Source organism: Triturus cristatus, chromosome 7 (genome assembly GCF_964204655.1).
Source record: "Triturus cristatus chromosome 7, aTriCri1.1, whole genome shotgun sequence".
In the NCBI taxonomy this organism is placed as follows: Eukaryota; Metazoa; Chordata; class Amphibia; order Caudata; family Salamandridae; genus Triturus; species Triturus cristatus.
This window is the reverse complement of record NC_140590.1, coordinates 1592276144-1592300415: the sequence shown is the minus strand read 5'-3', so window position 1 is coordinate 1592300415 and position 24272 is coordinate 1592276144. Positions and strand designations below refer to the sequence as shown.

The following is a 24272-nucleotide window of genomic DNA, read 5'->3' as shown; positions in this document are numbered from 1 at the left end:
GTAGAACTTGGGCAAAGCAAACGGCAGGTCGCTTGTTGGTGCCTGTTTGCACAGGGTGGCCACTCCATGGCCACAAGGGAGATTCTTCAGTCTTCTTGTTGTCGAATGTCGAAGGTCCAGAGTTTCGTGTCTAGTTTCAGTTCAGGATAATCCAAAGTCCTAGGGACTCAGCTCCCACTCTTATACTAATCTGGGGGGCTGGGTTACCTGCTAGGTCCCTCCTATGGGTGGGACCAGGGAGGGGGGTGGTTACACCCCCTTCCCTTTGTCCAGTTTCGCGCCAGGACTGGGGCTGGAGTGCCCCAGCACCGGTTTGAACCGGACTATGCATGGGACACCTTGTGTGCCCCAGGCAGTGTCTCGTTTCTTTCATCCCTCCCTGCCCCAATACACTAAGCCCTGTCTAGGGTGGTGCTAGCACCTCCCAAGGCAGGAAACCTATTGTCCAAGCCTCCCTCGCTGGAAAGACTCCCAGCAGCAGAAGGTCAGACTTGTGTCCGTGGCAGCAGCATCCATTTTGTGATGCTGGGGCTCTGGTTAACTTTAACCGGGTAGTAGGTTTTTAACATGTCTTCTCCCTCTAGGAGGGGGGAATACTATCCTCATCGCCAGAAATGGTGTGGGGGTAGTATTCCAAAGTGTTAGACACCTTACACGACATGTTTTGATAAAGCCAAACCATAGTTACCATAACCGCGAGGATTATAAGGCACTTTAAGAGTATATGGTAGACAATATCATAGAACAGCTATAAGGACATGGTTCCGAAAGCTGCAGACAGGCTCAGCTCATGCTAGAGCACCATCTCACATGTTACCAAGCACTCTGCCTTCAGGATTGTTAAGGCCTGCCATAGGAGTGGCTGAAAGGTTACCCATGTGTCTATATATAAGGCAGGTATAGCAATACTATACCTAAGCAAGGGGTGATTACACGACCTTGCCCCAGCTGAGTGATCAGCCAGTTGTGTCATGATGGGAGGCCAGCCAGGGGTGGCATAATACATGCTGCAGCCCCTAGTAGGCCTAGGGTACACCCATGGCCTGGGTACCTAAGGTACACTGTACAGGGCCCTATAAGGTGATCCTTACCAATTGGGTTATGTACCTAAAGTACATAGTATGAATTTAGAGAGAGAACAGCTGGGCTGTGGCTCTGATTAGCAGACCCACAGCCACATCAAAGTCGAAAACCAGTGAAACAAATCAAAAAGTGGGAGTGACCATAGGAAGCAGACCCTACTCTCCTACACAACCCCCCGCCCCCCAAACTTAGGGACATTAAACTAACCTTGACCAGTTGAGTCTTCATGTTCTAAGTGGAAATATATGGAGAGTCCATCTGCATTGGCATGGTCAGTCCCAGGTCTATGTTCCACTGTGAAGTCCATCCCCTGTAGGGAAATGGACCACCTAAGAAGTTTGGGATTTTCACCCTTCATCTGATTTAGCCACAAGAGGGGCTTATGGTCTGTCTGAATCTTGAAGTGAGTGCCAAACAGGTATGGCCTCAGCTTCTTCAGGGCCCAAACCACAGCAAAGGCCTCCCTCTCAATAGCTGACCAACGTTTCTCTCTAGGGGTCAGCCTTCTACTAATAAAAGCAATGGGCTGGTCTTGACCATCTATATTCAGTTGTGGAAGAACAGCTCCCACACCCAACTCGGAAGCATCTGTTTGGACCATGAATTCTTTGGAGTAATCTGGACTTTTCAGAATAGGTGCAGTGCACATGGCCTGCTTCAGGTCATCAAATGCCTTCTGACAGCTTACTGTCCACTGAACTTTCTTTGGCATTTTCTTGGAGGTCAAGTCATTAAGTGGTGTCACAATGGACCCATAGTTCTTAACAAACTTTCTGTAGTACCCAGACAGGCCCAAGAAAGCTCTGACCTGTGTCTGGGTAATTGGAGGAGTCCAGTCCTTTATGGTCTGGATCTTGCTCTCCAGTGGTTGAACCTGACCCCCACCTACTAGGTGGCCCAGGTACACAACCTTGCTCTGCCCTATCTGGCACTTGGTGGCCTTGATAGTGAAGCCTGCCTTTTGCAGGGCCTCTAAAACATTCCTCAGGTGGACCAGGTGATCCTCCCAGGTGGAGATAAAGACAGCAATATCATCAAGATTAGCTGCACAGTAGTCATCCAGGCCTGTAAGGACTTGATTCACCAACCTTTGGAAAGTGGCAGGTGCATTCTTCAAGCCAAAGGGCATTACCACAAATTGATAATGTCCTCCTGGGGTTGAGAAAGCAATTTTGGCCTTTGCACTCTCAGCTAGTCTGATTTGCCAGTAGCCTGCTGTCAGGTCAAATGTACTCAGAAACTTGGCAGCTGCCAATCTGTCAATGAGCTCATCTGCCCTAGGTATTGGGTGGGCATCTGTCCTAGTGACAGCATTCAGACCTCTGTAATCTACGCAAAACCTCATCTCTCTCTTACCATCTTGGGTGTGAGGTTTTGGCACAAGAACTACAGGACTAGCCCAAGGGCTCTCTGAAGGTTCAATGACTCCCAGCTCCAACATCTTTTGTACCTCAATCTTTATGCAGTCCTTGACATGGTCAGGTTGCCTGTAGATTTTACTCTTCACAGGCAGACTGTCACCAGTGTCCACCTCATGGGAGCACCAGTTTGTCTGACTTGGGGTCAGAGAGAACATATGTCTATAGGCCTGTAGAACTTGTCTGCAGTCCTGTTGCTGATGGTTAGTGAGGCTGTCAGAAAAGACCACACCATCAACTGAACCATCATCAGGGTTCTGAGTCAGCAGGTCTGGGAGAGGGTCACTCTCTTCCTCCTGCCCCTCATCTGTAGCCATGAGTAAGCCCATGTCTGCCCTGTCAACATATGCCTTTAACCTGTTGACATGAAGCACCCTATGGGGGCTTCTGGGAGTCCCAAGGTCCACCAAGTAGGTGACTTCTCCCTTCTGTTCAACAATAGTGTGGGGTCCAGACCATTTGTCCTGGAGTGCTGCTGGGGCCACTGGCTCCAACACCCACACTTTCTGTCCTGGCTGGTACACAGTCAGCACAGCCTTTTGGTCATGCCAAGCTTTTTGGAGTTCTTGGCTTGCCTCAAGGTTTTAGAAGCCTACTTCATGTACTCTGCCATCCTTGAGCGGAGGCCAAGCACATAATCCACAATATCAAGCATGGGTTGTCTGAGAGGTCTCTCCCATCCTTCCCTTACTAGACATAGGGGTCCCCTCACAGGATGCCCAAACAAAAGTTCAAAAGGGCTGTAGCCAACCCCCTTTTGTGGGACCTCTCTGTAAGCAAACAGAAGGCAGGGTAAAAGGATGTCCCATCTTCGCCTAAGCTTGTCTGGTAAACCTTTTATCATCCCTTTTAGGGTGTTGTTGAACCTTTCCACAAGCCCATTGCATTGTGGGTGATAGGGGGTAGTGAATTTGTAGTTAACACCACACTCCTTCCACATTGCAGTTAAATATCCTGACATGAAGTTGGCACCTCTGTCAGAGACAACCTCCTTTGGAAACCCCACTCTGGAGAACACTCCAAGTAGGGCCCTTGCCACAACAGGAGCTGTTGTGGTCCTCAGGGGTATAGCTTCTGGGTACCTGGTGGCATGGTCCACTATCACCAGTATGAATCTGTGCCCAGATGCTGTTTGGGGGTCCATTGGTCCAACAATGTCTATCCCCACTCTCTCAAAGGGAACCCCCATCACTGGTAGTGGTATTAGGGGGGCCTTTGTGGTGCCACCTGATTTGCCACTGGCTTGGCAGGTGACACAGGAGCGACAAAACTCCTTGGTATCTTCTGAAATGTGAGGCCAGTGAAAGTGAGGGACAAGTCTGTCCCAAGTCTTATTCTGGCCTAAGTGTCCTGCAGGGGGAATATCATGGGCCAAGGTAAGAAGGAAGCCTCTGAAACTCAATGGTATGACCAACCTCCTGGACGCACCAGGCTTGGGGTCTCTAGCCTCTGAGTACAGCAGCCCTTCATCCCAATACACTTAATGGGTACCTTGAGCATTCCCTGCAGCCTCAGCAGCAGCCTGCTGTCTGAGGGGTTCAAGAGAAGGACAGTCTAATTGTGCCTGCCTCAGATCTGCCCTTGAAGGTCCCCCTGTCCCAAGAAACTCAACCTGGTCAGGTTCCAGTTCTTCTAGGACAGTTCCTTCAGGGCTCTCAGAATCCTCCTCCTGTGAGGGCTGATTCTCTACCTGAGGCAGGGGGGAAGGCACAGCCTTAACCCTACTGCTCTTTCTCTTGGGTTGTGTCTGGTCCATTGTCCATTGTCTCCTGCCACCGTTGGTACATCAGGAAAGCAGTTCTAGATTCCCCATCTTAGAACATGTTGGTCCAGTTGGAGATCGGGTGTCCCACGTTCTACAAGATTGGAGACTGATCACGTTGGATCGTTGGGTCTTGAATCTTGTAGACAATGGGTGCGCCCTCCCATTTTTGGAGTTTCCTCCTCCTTCTCCTTCTCGCCAGGGTGGTTGTTCAGAAGACCACTTGCTGCTTTTGCAGCAGGAGGTTCTTACATTACTCCAAAAAGGTGCAATAGAGGTGGTTCCGGAGCAGGAAAGGGGTCAGGGTTATTACTCCCGATATTTCCTGATCCCCAAAAAGGATGGTCGTTTGAGACCAATCTTGGATCTCAGGATTTTGAACCTTTACCTCAGGCAGGAAAAGTTCAAAATGTTGACCTTGGCTCAGGTTCTCCTTGCACTGCTACAGGAAGACTGCATGGTGTCCATCGATCAGTAGGATGCGTATTTTCATCTTCCCATCCTGAAGTTGCATCGGAAGTATCTCCGGTTCACGGTGGGATCGCAACATTACCAGTTTGCGGTTCTTCCGTTCGATCTCACTTCCGCACCTCGAGTCTTTATAAAGGTGATGGCAGTAGTAGCGGCTCATCTCAGAAGGTCAGGGGTTCCTGTTTTCCCCTACCTGTACAACTGGCTGTTAAAAGCGGAGTCTCCAGAGTTGGTTTCGCGCCACTTGCAAGTGACAACTCATCTGTTGTTCAAGTTGGGTTTTTCGATAAATGTACCCAAATCTCACTTGGTGCCTTCTCAGCGCAGCCTGTTCATAGGGGCAATACTGGACACTTCTGTGTGTCGGGCATTCCCGCCTCTGCAGAAGATTCTCGACATACAGGAAGTGATTCCTTTATTTCACGATGGAGCGGTTGTTCCAGTCCTGAAGGATCTTCGCCTGCTCGGTCTGTTTGCTTCCTGCATTCTGTTGGTCAACCATGCCCGCTGGCACATGAGGGCACTCCAGTGGTGCCTCTGCAGGCAGTGGTATCAGCACAACGGAGATCTCGGGGAGAATATCAGGATCTCCAGAGAAGCTGCAGCGGAGCTGTCTTGGTGGAGTGTGCAGGGAAACTATCTCAAGGAAAGCCCTTTCAGCCTCCTCTGCCGATGGCCACAGTGATCACAGATGCCTCCACTCTAGGGTGGTGTGCTTATCTGGGGGATCTGGAGGTCAAAGGCCTTTGGTCTCCAGAGGAAAGGTTGCTTCATATCAACCTTCTGGAATTACGGACGATACGTTTGGCACTGAAGGCTTTTCTTCCTTCCCTTCGCGGTCAGTCGGTTCAGGTCCTGACGGACAACACTATCGCGATGTGGTACATCAATAAACAGGGAGGTGTAGGGTCGTATCGCCTCTGTCCAGAGGCTCTGCAGCTCTGGTCCCGGGCTCAGGGCCAACGGATTTGTGTGTTTGCAAATCATCTGGCCGGTGTGCTGAATGTTCGTGCGGACAGTCTCAGTCGGCGTTACTCGGCCGATCACGAGTGGCGGTTTCATACGGAGGTGGTCCATCGCATCTTTCAGATGTGGGGATCTCCTCGGTTGGACCGGTTTGCCACTCTCGAGAATGCTCACTGCCCGTTATTCTGCAGTCTCCAGTTTCCGAAGCAGGGAGCTTTGGGGGATGCGTTTCAGATGGATTGGAGCTCACAACTCCTTTACGCGTTTCCTTCCATACCCTTGATTCCGCGGGTTCTGAGGAAGATTCGCCAAGACCGGGCCCAAGTTATATTGATCGCCCCGGATTGGCCAAGAAGGGTGTGGTTCACAGACCTACTTCACCTCTCGTCGCACCCTCCGCTCCGTCTCCCTCTCAGGGCAGACCTCTTCTCGCAGTCGCAGGGGCAGGTTCTACACCCCCACCTCCAGAGCTTGCACCTTTATGCCTGGAGATTGAACGGGGCAACCTGAGTTCCTTCTCTCTTCCGCCAGAGATAGTGGACGTTATTTTATCATCCAGGCGACACTCCACTCAGTCTGTTTACTCTTCTAGATGGTCCAGATTTGTTAAGTGGTGCGGAGAGAGAGACATTGACCCTTTGAAGGCTTGTTTGTCTAATATTTTGGAGTTTTCTCTATCTTTAGCACAGCAAGGTTGTGCTGTAGCCACTGTTAAAGGCTATTTATTGGCTTTGTCGGCCTTTTTATGTTTGCCGGACCAGCCGTCTTTGTTTAAGTCCCCCATTGTCATGAGGTTCATTAAGGGCCTTACAAATAAGTTTCCTCCCACACCTTTCATTATGCCTCAGTGGGATTTGAATCTCGTACTCACTTTTTTAATGGGTTCTCCGTTTGAGCCTCTTCACTCTTGCCCGTTGAGGCTTCTTTCTTTTAAAATGGTTTTATTGATTGCCATTGCCGCGGCTAGGAGGGTAAGTGAGCTTCAATCACTTAGTATGAAACCTCCTTTCCTGACCATTCATGCGGATAAGTTGGTTCTAAGGACCAGGGCTGCTTTCCTTCCCAAATTGGTTACCCCTTTTCATTTGGGACAATCCATCACTTTACCCACCTTTTATCCTCCCCTCAACCTTCCAAGGAGGAAGAGAAACTGCATCGGTTGGACCCTAAGAGGGCTGTCAGCTTCTATTTGGATCGGACTAGAGATCTGAGGCTGGACGATCAGCTCTTCGTGGGCTATGTTGGGAAAATGAAAGGCAAGGCAGTGCACAAGAGGACGCTTTCCAGGTGGATCATCTTATGCATCAAGATCTGCTACACCCTGGCCAAGAAGGAACCGCCTGAAGGTATCAGAGCTCATTCCACCAGAGCTAAGTCTACTTCTTCTGCTTTGGCTAGAGGTGTTACCGTTCTTGATATCTGTAAGGCAGCAACCTGGGCCTCCCTCCACACCTTTGCAACACATTACTGCTTGGACTCTGAGGTTAGGAGGAATGGCCATTCTACTCGCTCTGTTTTGCAGGTATTTTTGGTCTAGTCAGGTGGACACCCTCCTCCGGGAGAGGTACGGCTTTGGGAATCTATTCTAAAGGTAAGGAATTCACAGGCAGAAGTATCCATCAGAAGAACAAGTTACCTACCTTCGGTAACGCTTTTTCTGGTCGATACAATATCTGCCTGTGGATTCCTCACACTCCCATCCGCCTCCCCGTTGTCCACCTGTTTCTACCAAAAAATGTTTTATTTTAATATGTCTTAATCATGTTTATATTTTAATATTGAGAAATGCTTTTTCTATGGCTATTTCTCTATGCATTTCTTGTTTATGCATTTGTGAATTTATGTATATGTATATATTTGATATGCTATGTGTGCATTTGAAAATGTGTCGGTCCGCCCATTTGCCTCGGTGGCACGGAAAAAATGGGTGGAACTGACGTCAGCACACCGACAAGGTCTTTATGTGGCTCCGATGACGTCAAACGGTGCCGCGTGCGGAGCCATGCTATTGTGACGTCCTCGTCGACGTGAGAGAGCTTGGAAAGAATTTTCCCGCGGAATGCTGGCGCAGGGGTTATTCTAAAGGTGAGGAATCCACAGGCAGATATTGTGTCCACCAGAAAAAGCGTTACCGAAGGTAAGTAACTTGTTCTTTTGTCCACAAACAGGCCCATACTACACATACAATAGCCTGAATTAGCAGTTGATCTTTTTGATGTAAACACACCCAGTGGTAGAATAGCCAAACAGAATTTAATTAATATGCGTCTCATTTCAGGAGTTGTCATCAAATCTAGGTATTTCTCTCTTCCCACAAAGCGTTTATAGCTAAGGTACACTGGGCCGAGGAAAGATTTAAGTATTTATTTTGTCAGTTAAAATATAGTCCCAGATTTCTTTTTTGAAAATTGCTATGTTATCATAGATAGTCTAAGTCGGGTCTGTCCACAGCTCATTGAGCCATGTATGGATCTGAGTTTTAAATATTAGGACAATCCCTGGAATATTTAAATCATGATCACGTTTAAGCAGATTTCCTAAAGCCTGGCTATTAAAGGCTATGCTTGGATTCAGCTTCAGTTTAGCCTAAATCAATAAAGGTCTAAGGCTCCAATATTCAATATAGTTTTAACACGCAGTTCTGAGCGTAGTAATAGCATTGGTGTTGATTGTTGGCTATTGCAGATACTACTTAGAAAAGTATTTGTGGAAAATAATAACGAATTCTATTTAGCACAGCCCAATCTGCTCCATAATGTGAGTGCTTTTTGCACCTGAGCACCCCATATGCCTTTATGGCTGAATCTCACACTAGGATAGTCAAATTCCCAAACTTTGTGCATCTTATCGGCAAAAAGGTTTAATAGTTTATTTGGGGTGTATTTTGCCCCCACAATTAAGATTTTACACTTCAGGATATTCGGCTACAGGGTCTGAAATGCCTCTATTAAATGGAAAATTGGTTTTACTACTTTTATGGGCATAATACCGTTTTTTTCAGAGGTGTTAAACAATGTAGTGGCTAATAGGTATCCTTGTCATACTTGTGTAACCACCGTAAAGGAATCTGTCACTCCTCTGTGGAATCCATAGAGAACCATAGCCGTCTTGCATGAATCTAGACAATAAATTACATTGATTAGCCCACAGTCAATATATGTAGCCATTTGTAGCCTTTAATGCACACAGATGCTGCTCTAAAATCAAAGATGTCTAGAAGTAGCCTTTCGCAATTTAAACAACATACTTCCTAATACTTGTCAAATCAAATCCCCAACTGAAACCATAATCACAGTGGCCTTGTCGGTCAGGACAATAGCTACCTTGATGTAATTCTCCTCTAAGACCTTATGTATGTTCAAGTAGTGGCCAGAGTTTAAAAACTCAAAATATGTATTTGCATAGTGCACCATGTTGTCTTTCCAGCTCCCCACTTTGGAAACTTCACTTCCCTATTCAAAGCCAGGGTAGTGGAATAACTTTCTTTTCAGACTAATGCAAATTCACAGAGAAAGCTTTACTTCCCTGTGCTATGTGGCACTATAACAATTGACATCAGAGGGTATCTAGCAAAGTCCTAGAAGTGAGTTAGAACAGCAGCAAAATGATCTACGTATGTAGATAACCGAATATATATATATCTATATATTATAAATTACTCTTAATAGTGAAAGAGTGCCTTGTTTACTTCCTTAGGTGAAGGGAATAAGAAAGAAAATGAAGGGAAGAAGAAATGGTGGAAACCGTGGGTGAATCATACATCAAGTAAGTTATTTTTATTCTCAACGTTAACTAATGTAAACCTAAGGGTTTATCCCAAACAATGGGACATGAATTGACTGCCTTAATTGATTAGAATCATGAAATTCTCATGGCGTGATTAGTCAAGAAAATTCAGGGATCAAGGAAACTCTGTTTCATTCAACTAAAAATTAATATAAGTAACAATTTATAAAGGCAACATTGCTATGGCAGGTAAGTGATTACTGATTGTTAATTCCTCAAAAAGTAACAAAAAACTATGGGGCATATTCTCAAGGACATATCGCTGAGTTAGCGGCCCTTTATCACCGCCGAAGTGGCGATAAATTCATCGCACTATTCACAAGCTGGTGCTAACAGCCGATATCACCAGTTTTCCAGCTTTAGCATCCGCAAAAAACATTGCCCCAGATGACACCGGCAACTAACACTAATGAGATGCAGAGTAGGCGTTCCCGTGCAAAAAACAGCAATTTCCACCACTTCGCAACATTCTCAACAACCAACCAGATCGGCGATAAGTTCACAAAACATGTGATTAGGTGCGTTAGCAGCAGGGATTTAACACCTGATCTGACCTGGTGTTAAGTCGGACGAAACCCTGCACCATAAAGGGAGCCCAGCCCAGAGCCACACCTGAAGATCAACCAATGCCATGGAGCTACTCATCATGCAGCCCGGAGCCCCAAGAGGGCCACAACACCCACCGCCACCACGCCCAGGCCCGCCCCGCCAACCCTCGGATATATCCTCCCCCCCCCCCCCCCCGGACCACCACAGAGGCAGCACAGACAAAGACAGAGGACCTTCAGAAAGCGCACTAGTCTCACAGACTTAACACCAGAGGATGTCATTGCCCACTACAGGCTGAAAAAGACAACCATCCTACGCATCCTGACCATCTTTGCCAACAGGCTGACGGTACCAACACAGCGGACAACCAACATCCCTCTGCAGACAAAGCTGCTGGCTGTGCTGCACATGTTGGCCTCTGGGACCTTCCAACCAACAACTGCCAGAGTCGGAGGACTCTCACAGCCAGCCCTATCCAAGTTCCTCACACCTGTCTTGATGCCATCATCAGCTTGGTAAAATACCTTCACTTCCCACATACTGCGCAGGAACAGCTGGAAACCAAGCCAAGGCTTCTACGCCATAGCTGCCTTCCAGCACGTGTTGGGGGCAATAGACTGCAACATGTACTCCTCGTGCCCCCTGCCGCCACTGCACACAGTTACCGCAACAGGAAGCACAAACATTACATCAATGTGCAGGCAATAGTGGGCCACCGTGGACTCTTCACCAATGTCGTCGCCAACTACCCAGGCAGTGTGCATGATTCCTTCATCTTCCGACAGTCCATCATCAACCAGTGCTTTGAGGCTGGCACCTATGGGAGTGCATTGCTCGTTGGTAAGTACCAAATGAACACACCACACACCTCAACTCCACAATCTTGCAACTCACAACTCTGGGAATGCACACGTTACAAACTCACACACAACATGCCAAACAACATGCCCACCTACCAGACACGACAGCACAACTTACTGTGGTGACCTGGGCAAGCCATGTACACGAGCCATCAACTGCATGGCACCTCAGCCACACAATAGCAGAATGTGGTGAGAGGTGGGAACCATGCATGTGCGAAGGAGGCAAGTGACCCATGAATGAAAATGTACACAGTTCCAAGTGTGGCGTGGATGCGCTGGCCAGCCTGCAGTATGCAGACCACAGGCATGACCATGGCGACACATACCGCTGGAGTTTGGAGTGTAGTGAACAGTGGACGCATCCATGTTACCCCAGGCAGCGGGGAAGAGCGCGTAAAGTAGCTCCTTATGCCCCCCCTGTAAGCGTGAGCGGAGTGGGCTGGCCCGGCGTACGCCAGGCCAGCGTAGGGGTGTGAATAAAAAGCCCGTAGCTCTAGGCGTGTTTTCTCTTCCGGAATGGCCAATGTGTCTGCCAGGGCAGCGCCACCCAGCACGCCAACGGACCGATGCCATGAGTGGCGGGGCCTGCGACCATGTGCGCCTGCTGCACCCCAGGCCGCAGGTCCCCAGAGCCATCTTGGCCCGCCCTGCGCAACCAGGTCGCACTGCTCACCTTCCGACACCGGCGAGTGTCAAAGAGGGCCCACCACATGCCTGTCCAAGCTCCAAGCCTGAGGCCCGCGACCTTGGCAGCCTCCTCAGACCATCGCTCTCCTCCCCGAGACAAGCCCGCAGCACTCCTTTCACGTTGACGTACTCCACCGGCCTACGCAGCGGTCAAGTAGGTCACACATATGGAACTGAGTCTTGATTATACAATGACCGAGTACATATATTAATGCAGAGTTTAAATTACTATACTCCCTTCGATGTGGTGCCACCAACTCTGTGCATAGCATTCCGACCACACGTGTCTGTGGTCCCTTGCTGACTACTGCCTGCGGCCTACACTGGGGTCGTGTAGGTCACACATTTGGAACCGAGTCTTGATTTCTGTATGGCAGAGTTCATATCATTGTACGCAAGGAGAGGAGTAAGAGGAATACGTGGTTCAGTCCAGAGGAAAAAAGGATCCTCGTTACGGAGGTGAATTACTACAATTTTTTAGAAGACTAATATTGCACACCTACACAATGTATGGGTAAAGTACCCAACTGATACAAGTTTGTCAGTTTTTAATTAGATCATATATGCCTGTTACAATGTCAAGAGAGATGAAATCAATTTCTTCAAATCATTAAGCAGTCACAAATTCAATCCAGGACCCTTGGAGTAATAGTTGTTTTTTTCATCCTTTCTTTATTGACACATGATAGTCAATTCCAAATACACGAACCAGCCGACACGTGTTTCGTCTTGCAAAAGACTTTTTCAAGGCTGGAAAAAGTAAATACAAGAACTGAATACAACCATTTCTTGTACAACATCTTAGAAAATGGTGAAAGTTTTACTTTTCACAATATCATAACTAAGTGTTCACCTTAATGGGTGATAGTCAAAGAAAGAAGACGTGGGTAAGAAAATGAACCAAACTTCCCAAAATCAATTGTTTAGTATAAGAATCTCGCTAAAAATGAAAAGAACAACGATCACAAAGCATAAGAACCCTGTTCACGACACCCAAAGTCTGTAATAACAGTGGGGAAATGTTAACAAAATAAAAAAATAAAAATAAAACAAAAGTGTTAGACGAGTGTCTAAACAAGCAAAAAGTAGAGACTCTAAAATGCAAGAATATGAAATTTAATGTATCAACCCACCAATAGGTTCAACGAGGTAGTTGATAGAATATCCAATCATGTGGTTCGTAAACACGAATTCCCATATAAAATCATCATATGTGCGATCACACCATCTAAAGGACGGACACAGCAATACAAAAAGCTGAGCGTTCACAGTAAAGGATCATATATTATGGCTCAATAGTGCATGTGCACACTGGTGTCCCAACTTAACCAAACGAAATCCACAAGAGCAATGTTTATAATCTATAGCAGTGTATCCTCAATGGATATTCGGCAAACGAGGTAATGGTTAAGTGAAAAAGCTCACTAAAGTATCAATAGTGAATGAATTCAATTAGTAGACCAGCAGTACCGGTGGAAATGGCAATATATAAAAAAACCCTTTCGGAACATTCCTATCACCAGCTAAATCTTGTAGAGCTCAAAAACATAGACTATCTATCAGTAAAAGCCAAGTACACAATCCACTATACGTTGGTCCTGTAAGAGTGACATGTGCACGCAAATACTATTGCAAGGTTAAAGATAATCTCCCAACCTTAAATAAACAACTAAAAACGTAAACACGTTGTGTCGTTTTAACCCCTTCGATGCTGCGCAGATTCCGCCGCTGTGCTGGCGGAATCTTGCGCGGGCGTGGTCATGACGGAATGGTTCCGTCATGAGCACAGCTCAACCGTGGGTCATGACGGAACCATTCCGTCATGAGCACCGAAGGGGTTAAGAATAATGAGCATACCCAATATTAGTATACGCGCTTCTCTCGTCTCCAAAGTTCAATAAAATGTAAATACGTGCATCAAATAGTATCTTCTAAGTGACGTGCTAACTCCGTGATACGAGCGCACTCACTGCCTGGAATCAAACGTGAAAAATATATATTAAAAAACACATTCGTCCTGTATCATGTTGCGTAAACGGTAAAACATAACCACTCCATACAGGCACAGTCAAGGTGTCTTACTAGTTTCTGCCGGTCGAGTGGTGTCACAGCCTTCCGTCCCGTTCAATTACTCGGTGGACGCCACGAAGTCCATCCATTTAAGTGGTGGATTGCCGGTGTCACGTGATGTATCACGTGTAATTACGTATAAGGAACCCGTTAGAAAGAGGAAGAGCGGACTACTGGAAATAGTCGCCACCATGATGGAGTGACACGTGTAAACAGTGCGTAATATGCTAAAAACTGCATCTTAAGATCACATCTCAAGTTCCAATTAAATATAAGCGCCAGAATAAGACGCGAATATGTGTGAATCATAATTAGTGTAATATCAGAATCAATATGACAAGTAAAATTAAATTAACACGATGGACACAATAATGACCTGCCATAGTATGACGAAATTAAAACAAGCCAATATAACATGGCCACATGAAAAAAAGTGTTTTGTACTACCGTGTCTATAAGGCAAAATATAAAGAGGGAAGAAAGAGCAAAAGTGGAGATGCCCATGTTAAATATAGTGATGGTTAGTTTGGGTGCTCATAATGTAATGATTACAAATATTGAATTACATCCACATTGAGAATATCATTCATGTTCTTATTATATAGTTACATTTAGTAACACAAGAGAATATGTCACAGTTTGTTTCTATAGAAAGCACAGTGAGATTGCACTGGCCAATCATAAATTGTCATCTGAGTTAGGCGTAGACCAGTGGATAGAAATTATCACAATTCATATATGCAATAGACTTCGAATATATATATTAAACAATATGACAACTGATATTAATGCAAATGTACCATCAATTATAACACACTTGTGGCCTGACAAATAGCATCAAAAGGAAGTACCTGTCAGACAGTTAATAATGAATTATATGACTAAAGTATAGGAATACATTGAGGCCAATTATCTAACAATGGGAACAGATATTATATAGTACGGAGAGAGAACCTTTCCAGTGTTGTCTTTCAATCTTTTAAAAATACATGAAGTTCTCTATCTGTATTTAAACCCAAGTCAACCGATCGTAACTTTATTAACCATTTAGCTTCAAGTTTCCTTAAGGCCAGAGTTTTATCACCACCTCTGGGGTCATGTTTAAGCGTCGCAATCCCATGGAATCTAATTCCTAGAATCTCAGAATCTTTGTGTACGGTGTTATAGTGTGCTGCTAGTGGGTATTCTCTGTTATTATTTCGGATAGCTCTGATGTGTTCCTGAATCCGTTCTTTCAGTGGCCTGATGGTACTCCCCACATAAATCAATTTACATTGGCAAATGATACAATACACTGTAAACTTGGTGTTGCAGTTTATAAACTGATACAGTCTATGTGTCTGCCCATTGTTATAACTGAAGCTCTTAAGTTTGTTTTCCGCAAATTGGCACACGTTGCACATAGTGCATTTGTAAAACCCTACTGGTTGTTCCGGTAGCCATGTGTTTTTTACTTCCATCTTGTTAGTCTTAACTATAGATGGACTGAGCCAATTGCGAAGAGTTCTACCCCTTTTATAGGTGACTCTAGGTTTGTCAGCAATATAAGGCACTATGTCTGAATCTAATTTGAGTATGTGCCAATGTTTGGACATGAGTCTAAAAATCACGTTGCTATATGAATTGTATTCAGTTATAAGTGTCAACTGTTTAGACCGTATCTCACTTTTCTTGTTCTTTGCTTTATGTTGAACTTTAAGAAGTTTCTTACGTTCTGTATGATTGATCCTGTTATGAGCTTTTTCAAGAAGATCCTGATCATAACCCCTGCTTTTAAAGCGATTTTTGAGATTCTCGACCTCTCTCTGCAGTATATCCTCCTTGCTGCAATTACGTTTGATGCGAGTCATCTCACCAAATGGTATGGCAGAAATCTGAAATTTTGGGTGTGCACTGTTTGCATGAAGGACAGAATTACATGCAGTATTTTTTCGAAACAGTTTACTTTCTAGCTTCCCATCCTCTATATAGAGTGTAATGTCTAAAAAGTTGATCTGCTTGGTGTCAATCTCATGGGTAAAGCTTAAATTATATTTGTTGGTGTTGAGGTGATTAATAAAGCATTCCAATGATGTTACACTACCACCCCATATCATAATAACGTCATCAATAAATCTGCCCCAATAGATGATACAATCAGTAAGTTCATGAGGACATTGTTTCCAAATGTGATGTTCTTCATAGTAGCCCATGTAGATGTTTGCAAACGATGGGGAAAATTTAGCTCCCATCGCCACCCCAGAATGTTGTTTATACCAATGGTTGTTGTGCATGAAATAATTATTATCCAATGCAAGACGGGTAAGTTCAAGAAGCATGGTGGTATGTTCATACAAAGTAGCATCACGTTTGGACAAATAATAGGTAAGTGCTTCCATACCCTCGGTGAATGGGATGCTCGTGTACAAAGCATTTACATTCAAGGTGACAAAGGTTAAATCACTAGACCATATTACATCCTCTAGTTTATTGAGGAGGTCCTTAGTGTCTTCAATGAAAGCAGGAAGGTTCCTTACAATTGGCTGAAGATAGATGTCTATGAATTCAGAGATACATTCAGTGGGTCCACCTATCCCCGATATAATGGGCCTACCAGGGGGAGTGTTGGAGTTCTTATGAATTTTGGGCAGTGTATAAATATATGCTGCCTTGGGTGCAGGGTTGTACAGATATTTAACCTCGGCATCAGATAGGATGCCAGCATTTTGCCAATATCCTAGTGTTTTTTGGATAAGCTCATTGACATTTTTCATTGGATTGGTAGATATCTTAGTGTATGAGTTAACATCAGATAATTGTTTATCTATTTCCCCAAGATAGTACTCTTGTGAAAACAATGAAAGAATGTGTCCGATTCCCGTATATACAACTGGTCCTAGTGGACAAACGATTAAAGATATTGAAAATATAAGAATGCTACTGTCAATGGATGACAGCATTGAGCTTGTACCCAGTATGAATGATCTATTACAGGAATTGAACATAGATACCAATACAGCCACCGACAGTGGTTTGAGGCCCAAGTCCACCTTTACTCCAGTGTTAACACCAAATAACATGATTGATTGCTTTTATAAAGCGGTCACCAACGATCTATACAAACTGGAAGACAAGATGTTTACCAAACCACAGAAGTTTAAAGATAATCTTAGCATTAATGAAAGGAAAGCTCTACGGGAATTGTCTGAGTGCCCCGACCTTATCATAAAGGAAGCTGACAAGGGGGGCAACATTGTTGTTATGACACAAGAGTACTATCTTGGGGAAATAGATAAACAATTATCTGATATTAACTCATACACTAAGATATCTACCAATCCAATGAAAAATGTCAATGAGCTTATCCAAAAAACACTAGGATATTGGCAAAATGCTGGCATCCTATCTGATGCCGAGGTTAAATATCTGTACAACCCTGCACCCAAGGCAGCATATATTTATACACTGCCCAAAATTCATAAGAACTCCAACACTCCCCCTGGTAGGCCCATTATATCGGGGATAGGTGGACCTACTGAATGTATCTCTGAATTCATAGACATCTATCTTCAGCCAATTGTAAGGAACCTTCCTGCTTTCATTGAAGACACTAAGGACCTCCTCAATAAACTAGAGGATGTAATATGGTCTAGTGATTTAACCTTTGTCACCTTGGATGTAAATGCTTTGTACACGAGCATCCCATTCACCGAGGGTATGGAAGCACTTACCTATTATTTGTCCAAACGTGATGCTACTTTGTATGAACATACCACCATGCTTCTTGAACTTACCCGTCTTGCATTGGATAATAATTATTTCATGCACAACAACCATTGGTATAAACAACATTCTGGGGTGGCGATGGGAGCTAAATTTTCCCCATCGTTTGCAAACATCTACATGGGCTACTATGAAGAACATCACATTTGGAAACAATGTCCTCATGAACTTACTGATTGTATCATCTATTGGGGCAGATTTATTGATGACGTTATTATGATATGGGGTGGTAGTGTAACATCATTGGAATGCTTTATTAATCACCTCAACACCAACAAATATAATTTAAGCTTTACCCATGAGATTGACACCAAGCAGATCAACTTTTTAGACATTACACTCTATATAGAGGATGGGAAGCTAGAAAGTAAACTGTTTCGAAAAAATACTGCATGTAATTCTGTCCTTCATGCAAACAGTGCACACCCAAAATTTCAGATTTCTGCCATACCATTTGGTGAGATGACTCGCATCAAACGTAATTGCAGCAAGGAGGATATACTGCAGAGAGAGGTCGAGAATCTCAAAAATCGCTTTAAAAGCAGGGGTTATGATCAGGATCTTCTTAAAAAAGCTCATAACAGGATCAATCATACAGAACGTAAGAAACATCTTAAAGTTCAACATAAAGCAAAGAACAAGAAAAGTGAGATACGGTCTAAAGAGTTGACACTTATAACTGAATACAATTCATATAGCAACGTGATTTTTAGACTCATGTCCAAACATTGGCACATACTCAAATTAGATTCAGACATAGTGCCTTATATTGCTGACAAACCTAGAGTCACCTATAAAAGGGGTAGAACTCTTCGCAATTGGCTCAGTCCATCTATAGTTAAGACTAACAAGATGGAAGTAAAAAACACATGGCTACCGGAACAACCAGTAGGGTTCTACAAATGCACTATGTGCAACGTGTGCCAATTTGCGGAAAACAAACTTAAGAGCTTCAGTTATAACAATGGGCAGACACATAGACTGTATCAGTTTATAAACTGCAACACCAAGTTTACAGTGTATTGTATCATTTGCCAATGTAAATTGATTTATGTGGGGAGTACCATCAGGCCACTGAAAGAACGGATTCAGGAACACATCAGAGCTATCCGAAATAATAACAGAGAATACCCACTAGCAGCACACTATAACACCGTACACAAAGATTCTGAGATTCTAGGAATTAGATTCCATGGGATTGCGACGCTTAAACATGACCCCAGAGGTGGTGATAAAACTCTGGCCTTAAGGAAACTTGAAGCTAAATGGTTAATAAAGTTACGATCGGTTGACTTGGGTTTAAATACAGATAGAGAACTTCATGTATTTTTAAAAGATTGAAAGACAACACTGGAAAGGTTCTCTCTCCGTACTATATAATATCTGTTCCCATTGTTAGATAATTGGCCTCAATGTATTCCTATACTTTAGTCATATAATTCATTATTAACTGTCTGACAGGTCCTTCCTTTTGATGCTATTTGTCAGGCCACAAGTGTGTTATAATTGATGGTACATTTGCATTAATATCAGTTGTCATATTGTTTAATATATATATTCGAAGTCTATTGCATATATGAATTGTGATAATTTCTATCCACTGGTCTACGCCTAACTCAGATGACAATTTATGATTGGCCAGTGCAATCTCACTGTGCTTTCTATAGAAACAAACTGTGACATATTCTCTTGTGTTACTAAATGTAACTATATAATAAGAACATGAATGATATTCTCAATGTGGGTGTAATTCAATATTTGTAATCATTACATTATGAGCACCCAAACTAACCATCACTATATTTAACATGGGCATCTCCACTTTTGCTCTTTCTTCCCTCTTTATATTTTGCCTTATAGACACGGTAGTACAAAACACTTTTTTTCATGTGGCCATGTTATATTGGCTTGTTTTAATTTCGTCATACTATGGCAGATCATTATTGTGTCCATCGTGTTAATTTAATTTTACTTGTCATATTGATTCTGATATTACACTAATTATGATTCACACATATTCGCGTCTTATTCTGGCGCTTATATTTAATTGGAACTTGAGATGTGATCTTAAGATGCAGTTTTTAGCATATTACGCACTGTTTACACGTGTCACTCCATCATGGCGGCGACTATTTCCAGTAGTCCGCTCTTCCTCTTTCTAACGGGTTCCTTATACGTAATTACACGTGATACATCACGTGACACCGGCAATCCACCACTTAAATGGATGGACTTCGTGGCGTCCACCGAGTAATTGAACGGGACGGAAGGCTGTGACACCACTCGACCGGCAGAAACTAGTAAGACACCTTGACTGTGCCTGTATGGAGTGGTTATGTTTTACCGTTTACGCAACATGATACAGGACGAATGTGTTTTTTAATATATTTTTTTCACGTTTGATTCCAGGCAGTGAGTGCGCTCGTATCACGGAGTTAGCACGTCACTTAGAAGATACTATTTGATGCACGTATTTACATTTTATTGAACTTTGGAGACGAGAGAAGCGCGTATACTAATATTGGGTATGCTCATTATTCTTAAAACGACACAACGTGTTTACGTTTTTAGTTGTTTATTTAAGGTTGGGAGATTATCTTTAACCTTGCAATAGTATTTGCGTGCACATGTCACTCTTACAGGACCAACGTATAGTGGATTGTGTACTTGGCTTTTACTGATAGATAGTCTATGTTTTTGAGCTCTACAAGATTTAGCTGGTGATAGGAATGTTCCGAAAGGGTTTTTTTATATATTGCCATTTCCACCGGTACTGCTGGTCTACTAATTGAATTCATTCACTATTGATACTTTAGTGAGCTTTTTCACTTAACCATTACCTCGTTTGCCGAATATCCATTGAGGATACACTGCTATAGATTATAAACATTGCTCTTGTGGATTTCGTTTGGTTAAGTTGGGACACCAGTGTGCACATGCACTATTGAGCCATAATATATGATCCTTTACTGTGAACGCTCAGCTTTTTGTATTGCTGTGTCCGTCCTTTAGATGGTGTGATCGCACATATGATGATTTTATATGGGAATTCGTGTTTACGAACCACATGATTGGATATTCTATCAACTACCTCGTTGAACCTATTGGTGGGTTGATACATTAAATTTCATATTCTTGCATTTTAGAGTCTCTACTTTTTGCTTGTTTAGACACTCGTCTAACACTTTTGTTTTATTTTTATTTTTTTATTTTGTTAACATTTCCCCACTGTTATTACAGACTTTGGGTGTCGTGAACAGGGTTCTTATGCTTTGTGATCGTTGTTCTTTTCATTTTTAGCGAGATTCTTATACTAAACAATTGATTTTGGGAAGTTTGGTTCTTTTTCTTACCCACGTCTTCTTTCTTTGACTATCACCCATTAAGGTGAACACTTAGTTATGATATTGTGAAAAGTAAAACTTTCACCATTTTCTAAGATGTTGTACAAGAAATGGTTGTATTCAGTTCTTGTATTTACTTTTTCCAGCCTTGAAAAAGTCTTTTGCAAGACGAAACACGTGTCGGCTGTTCCGTATATTTGGAATTGACTATCATGTGTCAATAAAGAAAGGATGAAAAAAACAACTATTACTCCAAGGGTCCTGGATTGAATTTGTGACTGCTTAATGATTTGAAGAAATTGATTTCATCTCTCTTGACATTGTAACAGGCATATATGATCTAATTAAAAACTGACAAACTTGTATCAGTTGGGTTCTTTACCCATACATTGTGTAGGTGTGCAATATTCGTCTTCTAAAAAATTGTAGTAATTCGCGTTGGTATGTCTTGTACATATGGATGGTGTCCTTAGGTAGTGGACACTAATTGAAGCTTTAAGCACCCTACAGCCTTTTACTTATTTCTACATATTGTTGACGCCTAAAACTCACTGACTATATTATCTTGCATTTTGGTGTGCCGTCTTTCCCTGTTTTCAGGGACACTACTACCTACTTGTCTCATTGCTCGTTACGGAGGTGATCGAATACTACCAACAACTGCTCTGGTGCCACTAACTCTGTGCATCACAAGCAAATGACATGTGGCTGTGGGCCCATGCTGACTGCTGCCTCCGGCCGACACTGCAGTTCTGTAGGTTACAAATTTGCAACTGAGTCTTGATTTGTCCACTGCAGAGTTTACATCATTGTACAGGCATCATCGCAGACTGCATCCCCTTCCAGCTATGGTACCATTGACTGTGCGCCAAAAGACATGGACACTCTCTGGTTGGACTTTGGTGGTGTCTGAGTATATGGCCTGGGGGTTTTCTTCATCATCATATAGATGATACTGACTTGGTGTTAAGAATGAGTCTGTAGTATTCATCTCCTCCATATTGCCTGTTTCTGCTTGGTACTTCCCTCTGTATCATGCCCTGGAAGAGCAGCTTCCACTGTCCCCCGAAACACTTCGTGACATTCACCTTGGACATCGACGAGGACCCGCTCAGCTCCCGTGGCCCTACCTCAGTGCACCGCAAGTCACCGTCCCTTGCGGGTGTGCCTGTGCTGCCCGCACTGCATCCGGGTCCACTAACTCTGCATCTCAAATCATAGACCCTGTCTGATTGAATATTGGATGGCCTCTGTACTTGCTCCGGTGGTAGCTGTTCTTCCAGGGCATGATACAGAGGGCAGTACCAAGCAGAAACAGGCAATGATTTGCAGTTGTTTGTGTTATGTTGGTGTTTTCAGTTTCCGCTTAAATAGTGATCACTGTTCAAGTTGTTGACAGCAGCAACCACTCCATGAGGGCTGGCTTACACTCACCCCACACCCATCCAGCACAGGCGTCACTGTAAATGTGACCCGGGCAATAAAAGGGGGCCGGGCTCACGTGCCCATAGCCAGTTCCGCAAACTATCTAAGTGTGTCAGTGTGTTCATTATGTATGCATGAGGGACACCGTGGCTCTGGACGTGGATAAGTTTTGGCCTTGACAAGGCAGTAACTAATGTGTGTGTCTCTGTTGTGATGTCGGCGCAACCCGTCACGCAATGGACAATGTTGCAATGTATCATGCCACCGGAGTGCGGGCTCGACCGAAGGGGTGAATGAGGGAGCGCAAGCCCGCCTGGGGTCCGGGATCATACCTGCCAACTGTTGTGAGTGTCGCCATTACCGCAGCATAAGCCAAAGGTCTACCCTCAACCGCATCGCGAGTTCAGCCAGCCATGAACTCTACATCTGTTTCCGCCCTGTCCTTACCATAGGCCTACACACACGTGGCCGCCCACCTTCAACGCACAACATCAGTGTCGAAGTCAGGCTTGTGGACATGCGCAGGCAGGCATGACAATGGTGTGCCGTGGGAGTGCAAGTTATGCAACCGCGCTGCGCTCAGTAGTAAATGGGCTTGGGGGAGGGAGGAGCAGCAGTGAGGCTACGTAATACACATTGATGCCACTCATTTGCTACAAGCAGTACATGTCAAACAGGAATCACTAAGACACACATATCACACACCAATGAACCAGTGAGCCTGCCAACACATCATGCTGAACCAGCTATTGACTCATGTCTCTCTGCACTGTCACAGGTGACCAAGGATATGCACTCTGCCCTTGGATGATGACACCCCTCCGAGCCCTGAACACACAGGCCCAGAGGCAGTACAATGCGGCCCACAAACGCACCAGGGGCATCGTGGAATGCACATTTGGCGTGTTGAAGTCACATTTCAGGTGCCTGGCCATCACAGGTGGAAGGCTCCTGTACAGCCCAGACATCGTGTGCAAGATGATCGTTGCATGTTGTGTGTTGCACAACATACGTGTACACACCAATGCCCCATGGCTACAAGTGCCAGATGCACCGGACGATGATGAGGAAGATGAGGCATGTGGACCACACCCCACTTTAGCTGCAGCAGGAATAGCCCGTAGGAACACCATCATTGACAATTTCTTCACATGAGCACGTCACATTGTCACAGTTCTTAGCAGACATGGGACAGTGCAAAATGAGCACAGCATGTACAAATAAATTGTTTCATACACACATTCCCTGAGTGCATGTCACTCCTATGTACAGGCACATCACTCTGACAAGTGTAAGTGCAACATGTAGTGCTAACAATTTCGAAAATTTGGAATACGTTTTTGGGGTGTCACCTCTGTACGGAGAGGCAGTTTGGGGTGTCACGTATTCGAAATGCCATTTCTGTGTGCCAGGAATAGTACGGAATCCCACACATCAGCGTCTCACATGTGTCCCACTTAATTGCATATAGGCTGTCATTTGTGACCTACAATTGACAACAGGGCTTCTTTTGGGGTCAGATATGTACCACCATGATGCAGGGATGCACCCTGTGACTCAAGTCCCACAACATGTGCAACATGGATGTAAGGCGAAATCACTGCCCCTACATTTGTACATGCTTTCATACTTGATTAATCATGTACATGACACATCTGTGTGTATTGGAAGGTATTATTCACGTACAGTGGCGTGTTGAAGCTGTCTTAGTACTGGGCCATGCAGACAACACTTTACAATGTTGTCCCGTGGAGGGCAGCCAGAGTCCTATAGGGATTGACAAGTTACTGGGAAGGGAAAGAGTCCAGTACGCAGGCTGATTGCTGTGTCATTGTTTTGCAAATGAAATGTGGCAATCCGTGTCGAGGTGCAAGGTTAGTGTGACTGGATGTACGGGGGACAGTGGAAGGTGTTATTCCAGGACACGATGCAAAGTGCAGAACCAAGCAGTGAGAAGCCATATGGCGGAGATGAATGCTACTGCTTCATAATTACCACTGTGGCAGATTCATCCTCATCTTCGGCCTCTGACGTTTCTTGTGCCTCACATGTGGGTGGTGGTGTTTGGTCTGCAGCACTGTGTAAC

General features: G+C 44.3%; 1 protein-coding gene across 1 annotated transcript in view; it reads left to right on the top strand.

The window, feature by feature from the left end:
- The window catches only part of LOC146812454 (piezo-type mechanosensitive ion channel component 2-like), a 711007-nt gene that overhangs the window by 420195 nt on the left and 266540 nt on the right, over window positions 1-24272 (top strand). The window contains exon 31 of the mRNA XM_085619448.1: window positions 9397-9465. Coding sequence (XP_085475574.1) covers window positions 9397-9465 — 69 coding nt within the window. The remainder of the gene's footprint in view (window positions 1-9396; window positions 9466-24272) is intronic.